The 8,255-nt window shown below is 47.6% G+C and overlaps 1 protein-coding gene across 1 annotated transcript in view; it reads left to right on the top strand.

Moving 5' to 3' along the window:
* Positions 1 to 7,401: 7,401 nt before the first annotated feature.
* KCMF1 (potassium channel modulatory factor 1) overlaps positions 7,402 to 8,255 on the top strand; it is a 47,418-nt gene continuing 46,564 nt past the window's right edge. The window contains exon 1 of the mRNA XM_075931328.1: positions 7,402 to 7,673. Within this exon, the coding sequence (XP_075787443.1) occupies positions 7,658 to 7,673 (16 nt within the window). The 5' untranslated portion in view covers positions 7,402 to 7,657. The remainder of the gene's footprint in view (positions 7,674 to 8,255) is intronic.

The following is an 8,255-nucleotide window of genomic DNA, read 5'->3' as shown; positions in this document are numbered from 1 at the left end:
CTCATGTGTTTTAGCATGTTTCTCTCTTCTATACAGTGTCTTGTAGCAACAAGACAGTGTTTGCTGTCATTAGCCATCTCTTAGGACAATCCGTGGAGGTTCTCTAATTTCACACTCCAGCATACACATGCTTTTTAGGTGTCAGTCTTTGCATTGGAATGTTTAAACTCCCATGTTGCTTTAATGCATCTTGTGCCTTGGAATATTCTGATCCGGACAGCAGAGAGGAGTTCTTGTCATACTCAATGTAAAGAGCAGGCATGAGTGAGTTGTATGGGGTGACCCACTTTCTCAGAGCCAACCAGGTCTGTGGAACGTTCAGACCTGTCTTCATTTCAAAATCCAAATTACTGATTCTCCCCCCCCCCCAGTCTCATCTACCCTTTTAACATGAACAAAACAGCATATTTTTCCTGCTTTTGTTCTTATAAACAGCTTAACAATTGTAATTACCTATTTCAGGCTGATTTTATAGTTTATTTCAGGCCAAACAATTAGTTTGGCAAAGTAATAAAGCAACTGAAAGAGGGTCTTACTATGTGCTGGGTGACCTTAACTTTAGGTGTTGCTATCAGCTCTGCTTAGATTCAGATGAAACAGGTAAGTGATCGGCCCCTTGGGACAGCTTTTCTACAAAGGAGAAATTGACCATGAGCCTAATTATGCTGGTATAACTTCCCATGTGGTCACTCTTATTCCAAAAGGAGAGTGTCTTTTTTTCAGTTTAGTTGTTACTGGAATCCGTGTCTACGCAGGGAATTGTATGAATATATATTACAGTATAACTACGCAGGTAAATTTCCCCTATAGGGAGAGCCCTCTTTCAAATTCATGGTCCATTTTGGTGAATTTCACAATCATGAGATTTTAAAAACACAATGTCATGATTTCAGCTATTTAAATCTGACATTTCAGGGCGTTGTAGTGTCAGGGATCCTGTCCCGAAAAGGAATTCTGCTACCCTTACTCTTGTGCTGCTGCTGGCAGCGCAGCCTTCAGAGCCAGAAATTGGGGGCTATTGGCTGGGATCCCTGCTCTGATGACCGAACCGGTTCCTGTGACAATGCAGAAGTAAGGATGGCCTGGTATGGTATTGCCACCTTTACTTCTTCACTGCTGCCTGCAGAGCTGGGCCTTCAGTCAGCAGCAGCCACTCTCTAGCTGCCCAGCTCTGAAGGCAGCACAGAAGAAACAGTGACTGTACTGCAACCCCCTTCAAATAACTTTGGCCTCCCTGCAACTCCTTTGTGGTTAGAATCCCCCAATTGGAGAATCACGGTTCTCCCCCATGAAATATTTATTGTACAGGGTAAAAACACATGAAAGACTGGATTTCATGGTCCGTGACATGTTTTTCATGGCAGTGAATTTGTAGAGGCCCTACTTCTAGGCAAGCCATGTGTGTTTGAGTAGGAAAAAGTCACTATAATGTTTTCATTTACTAGACCTGTTTTTCCCAAGGCAGGAGAGGACTGTCAGTGCAAAGGTGTGTGGGTGACTACATATAGCTGAGGATGAGTGATACCAGTATGTTGGGAAAGGGGGGGGGGAGATAACAAAGGGGGAAGTTCCCTGGCATTAAGAACGGTAAGCAGAGGTGCTGTTTTCAATTAACTGATTAAAACTTTGATGCAGCTCTCTTTGCTCCTCTGTCACTAGATACCTTGTATCAGATCTGTACTCTGCTGAGTCTGGGTGTTTTAAAGCAACTGTAGGATGTCCGTACAACCTGCAGTGGGGGAGAGCAGCCTTTTGTCCTCATGTTTGTGTCTGGTCCAGGCTAAGATTTTCAAAGAGGACTAGTGATTTTGGGTTGCCAATCTGAGACACTTGAAAGAGATCTGATTTTTCAGAAAAAGCTGGACATCTGTCCTCTGAGTATCAGACGCTGGTAAGGTATTTCAATGTGCGTCCCAGTAGTCTTAGTCACCAGTGTTCCCACAAATGCTGTCGGGGCTGGGTTTTTTAAGGTACGTAGGCACCTCATGGGATTTTCAAATGGGCCGGGGTGCTAATTCTTTTGTCCTGATCAACATCGTCTGGCAACACTTTTCCACAGGTTCACTGTGTGTTGTGTGGAAAAGTACTCCCTTAGGTTTGTGTTAAACCTGCGGCCCATTAATTTTATTGAGACCCCCTCTGGTTCTTGTGTTATGGGCTGGGGGGGAGGGGAAGCATTATTTACCCCTTCATTTGTGGTGATTTTTTTTTAAATACTGTAGATCATATGCCCTCCTCCGTCATCACTTTTCCAGGCTGAACTGGCTCAATCCTTAATCTCTCCTCATGTGAGAGGAATTACATACTCCTAATCATTTTGGTTGCCCTTCTCTGTACTTTCAGTTTTACTAGATCTCTTTTTGAGATGAGGCGACCAGAACAGCGTGCACTATTCAAGATTTTGGATTTGTACAGTGGCATTATGATATTTTGTCGTATTTTTCTATCCTTTTCCCAATGGTTCCTAACAGTGGTTTAGGGGTTTTGTTTTTATATCTTTGACTACCCTTGCCCATCAAGCAGCTGTTTTCAGAGAACTATCCGCATTGGCTCCAAGATCTTTCTGGACTGATAATAGCTAATTTAGACTCCCATCATTTTGTAAATATACTTGGGATTGTTTTCCAGTGTGCATTGCATTTATCAACATTGAATTTCATCTGCCATTTTTGCTGCCCAGACACCCTGTTTTGTGTGATCCCTTAACTCTTCACAGTCCACTTTGGACTTGATTATCTTGAGTGATTTTTGTTTCCCCTTTTGCCAGCTCCTTTGTGACTGTGCTAAACAGCACTGGTTCCTGTATACAGCCTTGGAGAACCCTGCTATTTACCTCTCTCCATTCTGAAATCTGACCGTTTATTCCTATCCTTTGTTTCCTGTCTTTTAATCAATTACTGATGTATGAGAGGACCTGTCCTCTTCCCCTACAGCTCCCTACTTTGCTTAAGAGTCTTTGGTGTGTGGCACCTTGTCAAAGATTTCTGACATTTCAAGGACGCTATATCCACTGTTTCACCACCTTGTCTGCATGTTTGTTGGCCTCCTTCAATTCTAATAGACTGATGGGGCATGATTTCCTTTTCAAAAGCCATAGTGATGCTTCCCCCCAGTACATTATGGCTGTGTCTACACTGGCCAGTCTTGCGCAAGAACATATGCAAATGAGGTGCGGGGATGAATATTGCTGCACTTTATTTGCATACTTCATGAGCCACCATTTTTGCATAAGGGACTGCTTCTTCTTGGGCAAAAACCCCCTCTTGCGCAAGAGCCGTTCTGCCTGAAAATAAGCAGAACGGCTCTTGCGTAAGAGGTGGTTTTTGCGCAAAAGCCCTTGCACAAAAATGGCAGCTCATTAAGAATTCAAATGAGGTGTGGCGATATTCATCACCATGCCTCATTTGCATATGTTCTTGCGTAAGACTGGCCAGAGTAGCCATAGCCATGATATGTTGAAGGAAGCATCACTATGGCTTTTGAAAAGGAAATCACGCCCCATCAGTCTATTAGAATTGAAGGAGGCCAACAAACATGCAGACAGTGTGGTGATGTTAACCTGTGCTATATTTGCAACTAATTGCTGATCAGTTTTGTTTTTGTGGGGTTCTTTTCACAGCAAAGATATTACTATACTCTGAACCTGTTTTTTGCAACATTAGATAAGCATGTTTTAATGTGAAACCTCTTAGGAGAGCGTCTTTGTATAAAAGTTGATGCTCTACGGACTCTGAGAACTACAATTTACTGCTAGGAGGTGCTTTTGTGTGGTTATGTCAGAAGAAGAGGTGGTGTTTTGTGAGCAATTCCATTTTGTTTTCATAATTTATGGCAGGGGCCATTGGAGCCTTGTGTAGGCACTCTGCTTAATTTGTTTATGCTTCTTAATAGAGTTATACAGTTTATGTATAATAGAGTTATACAGTTAGGAAGCTAAAGAAACAAGTACAAAATAGCCCCTTTAGCAATGTAAGACAGGAAGAAACTAATGAACTAGCAACATGCAAAGAGAAAATAAATTTAAATATCAGAATTATAAAATTTAATATTTGGTAGCCTGCCTAAAATAACAAAGGGCAGGAGGGCAGAAAAATGTTTTAACAGTATCTAACAACAATAAACCCAACTCCTGGGATTAGAGGGTTTTAATTTCAGAAGTAAATACAAAGAGTAGGGTGAACAATACTGAGGCCTAGGTTACACCAGAAAATAAATTTGGTTTAATACATTGGTTAGGGGTGAGAATATTCAGGGATGTGGATTTGTTAAACTGATCTAAATCCCCATGTAGACCGCACTAGGTATTGTTCTAGCATTTTAAGTACAGACAAACCCTGAGTTCTGATGTGGGTAGAGAGAAGGAACTGAACAGTGGGAAGGACTACACCTTTCTATATCTTTGGGTAGCTGGGTAGTGCTGTGTGAGAACAGCTCCTCTGGACACTGCTGGCAACATGAAGTGCATGTGTACCATAAATGGGATTCACAGGGCTAGTAAGAAGCAGGAAGTACAAAGAGGAATTGGGGGCAAAGACAGATGGAATGGTTTGCCTAAGGTCACTTAGGGTGTGTCTAAACTACATCCCTCTGTCGCCAGAGGGATGTAAATTAGACACATCTGAAGTACAAATGAAGCAGGGATTTAAATATCCCGCGCTTCATTTGCCAAATGGCAGCCGCCGCCTTTTTTTGAAAGGGGCTTTTCGGAAAGAAAAAAAAAGGCAATTTAAACGGGGCATTTTTGACACATGCCCCATTTCGAAAGATCCTGTACTCCTCAAAAAAATGAGTACAGGATCTTTTGAAATGGGGCATTTTTGACAGAAATGCCCTGTCTAAACTGCCGTTTTTTCGCACAGCCCTGTTTCGAGGAAAAAAGCAGTGGCTGCCATTATGCAAATGAAGCATGGGATATTTAAATCCCAGCTTCATTTGTACTTTCGATGTGTCTAATTTACATCCCTCTGGCGACAGGGGTGTAGTTTATACACACCATCAGGGTATGTATATACAGCAACATTATTACAAAATAACTTAGTGAGCATCTCCAGAGCTGGCAGTTACTCTGAAATGTCAAAATACTGTTGAACTGGAAGACTGCTTGCTCAGACTCTTGGAACCCTCATTGTATAAGGAGTATGGGAAGGAGGAGGAAGCGTGCTCTATTTTGAAGTAAGTACGGTGTAGACACTCCCAATGTTGACGTAAGCTATACAATTGACATAGCTTATTTCAAGTTAAGCCTGGCTTTGTCGACACACCCTTAGTGAATATGTTTCAGAGTGAAGACTGGAACCGACATCTCCTGAAGCCTTGTGCAGTGTCCCAGTCACAAGACTGTTAGAAATGCACAGGGAGCAGCTTCTTCAGGTGGCCAATATGTTTACAATATGTAGGTCAAAATGCCTTTAGATGTAAAAGATGGGCCCTGGAATCTGGTTTTAAGGAACACCTAGTTACTTTAGAGCCGCAAGCTCTCATTAGACTCATCTTTGGGGGTGAGTGGTGCTAAATTCTCATAATTTTCTGCAGGTTCCTTTCACATTTTTGCTTCTGACAGGGACCGCCATCTCAGGTTGCCCTCAGTCAAAATGGACATCATTTTCTTTCAGTTTCTGCATGTAACACTGAGGGATGCCTGTAATAAAGATGGCCACCATTTCCTCTCCTCCCCCCCCCCTTTCAATGAGGCTGAATATAAGCTACCCTAAGTGGGGGAAGAGGGAAAGAAAAGGGATACGGGGAGATTGTCTAGCAATGACCATCACTGTGAAGTGTAGGGGGGAGACTGAGGCAGGAGAATTCAGGGCAGGACATAAACAGAAGGAATATGAGAATGGGAGAGATTGACTTGGGTGCCAGAGAATGTAGGGTACAGGAAGACTTCCCAAAAGTACAGGGGCTCAGGAGCAAAGAGACTTTGAGGGGACATATGGCTGAAGGGGCAGAGGAAAAGCACAGAGGAAGAATGTGAAGGAGGTGGGAGATATTCAGGGAAGGGTCAGAACAGAGGGAGAGACAGACCAGTGCTAAAATAGTGAGGAGGCCTGCATTTCTGGTTGTATTTTTTTTTCAAAGTTTAACTGTATTTCAAAGTTTGAACGTGAAGTGACAAGTGTAGGTGCTTCCTTCTAAACACAAAGTGATGCATTGATAAACATTTCATCATTTGGGGGTCTCAATATTTGGGATTGGCAATACACATTTTAATGATAAAACTGAGATGTTCAGATAACGATACACAATCATGGTGGAAAAGAAGGCATGTGTGCACAATGTCCCATGGGTCTCCCCGCCATCTACTGGGGCTGGCCCTGTGTCCTTAATCAAGTGTAATTAAAAATCGGTTGCAATTCATAATAAAATAACCGATTAAAACATCAGTTCTGAGCAAGCTCAGTAGTAGTGGCTATAGTTGTTTTTTTAAAACTAAAATTAATGATTCCCCACCCTCTCTGTGACATCACTGCAGATTTCACTGCCCAAAAGGGGCAGAGCAGGCACAAGGACACAGCTACTATCAGGCTGGTTGCTTTACTGAGATGGATTGTTGGTTTTTTTTTCAATGAGATATACAATCGTCCAAAAATAGTGCCTTGCCAGCAGGGAAAGAAGTTACAGATGTGAAAAAAGGTGGGTCTCACCGTGGGGGATTATTTTTAAGTTTTCCAGCATTCTACAACTTCTGAGGGTTATTTAAAAACAACACCCACTCTTTTTTTTTCCCCTTCCGTTTCCGAGATTGAAACCCCCCATAGCGGAGAAGATGGGTTTCTGCCCTATTCACAGAGGCAGAAAACTGCCTCCAAGTCCAAACCGGAGCCAGGCTGAACTCGTCCCAGAAGATCACTCTCAACTAAAAACAACATACAGGACGATGGAGCACTTGAAAGACTAACCAGAGGGTTTATCATCACCTAATAAACCCTCTGGTTAGTCTTTAAAGTGCTACTTAGTCCTGTCTTTTGCTTCAGCTACCCCAGACTAACACGGCTGCATTTCTATCACTAAAACAGCTTCCCTGCCCAGCTGAATGACTGACATAAGCTGCTAGGAATCACAGGCACTTTCCTTGGGGTTCCCCCACTAAAAAATAAGCCAGGGAAAGCCGAGGCCGCGCTGGAGTAAACAGCAAGCTGCGGAGCCCCCCTGCTTTGGTTTCAATGCCCCCGCGAGGGTTGCTGCAGCCGGCGCCACTGAGCCAGGCTCAGCCCCGCTCGCTGGGGTTTGGGGCCCAGGCGCTGGGGCTCCCCCGGGGAGGCGCCATGCGGCGGGAGGGGGCCCGGCCCCGGGGCTTGGAGCGGGCGGAGCAGGGGGAGGGCGCGGGGCGGCGCCGGCCTCCTGTGCCCCCGGCTGCCGTGTATTTCCTCTTCCTCCCTGCATGCAGCAGCGGCGGCCGGCGGGCGGGGGGAGGGAGGGGGCCGGGCGGCGGCGCTGTGTCCGGGAGCGGCGGGCGCCCAGCCCGGGCGGCGGAAGGAGGCGGCGGGGAAGGGGGCGGCGCTAGGAGCCGGCGGGGCCCGAGAGTCGCCGTGTCGCGGGCGCCCGGGGCGCTGCTGCCGGATCCGCCCCCTGGCCAGGCCGGGGCGCAGCGCGCGGGGCCCAGGCCGAGGCGCCAGGGCAGCCCGGGACGGGCCGCGGCCGCCGCCTCTGCCCTAGGATGTCCCGACATGAAGGTGAGGCGCGGGGCCTGGGCGTCATGGCGGCGCGCGAGCCCGGGGCCGGCCGGGGCGGCGGCTCTGCAGTGTCATGGGGGCGGGGGCCGCGGCCGTTACGGGCAGGCCGGGAGCCGAGCGGCGGCGCCGGGCCCAGCCCAGGGCGGGCGCGGGGGCCTGGCGCGGCCTAGCGGCCAGGCCGCCGCTAACGGGGCCGTCTCCCCCCCCCTCCCCCGCCTCGTCGGGAGCCGGGCCCGAGCCCAGCGGCCTGGCGCCTGGGGGGGAATCCTGGAGCCTCCCCGCGGGGCCGGGGCAGGGCTGGGGGGCTGCTAGGGGCTGGGCTCGGCGGGCACGGGCTGGTTGGGGGTCTGGGGGGGCAGAGCTGCGGGGTACAGGCTGGGTTAGGGGGCACTGGTGGGGTAGAGCTGGGGGGGACACGGGGTGCTAGTAGGGGCAGAGCTGGGGGGGTACAGGCTGGGTTGGGGGCACTGGTGGGGTAGAGCTGGGGGGACACGGGGTGCTAGTAGGGGCAGAGCTGGGGGGGTACAGGCTGGGTTGGGGATACTGATAGGGGCAGAGCTGGGGGGTACAGGCTGGGTTGGG

Source organism: Pelodiscus sinensis, chromosome 6, assembly GCF_049634645.1.
Source record: "Pelodiscus sinensis isolate JC-2024 chromosome 6, ASM4963464v1, whole genome shotgun sequence".
Classification (NCBI taxonomy): Eukaryota; Metazoa; Chordata; order Testudines; family Trionychidae; genus Pelodiscus; species Pelodiscus sinensis.
The sequence above is the reverse complement of the archived record's forward strand: the minus strand, read 5'-3'. Positions and strand labels throughout refer to the sequence as shown.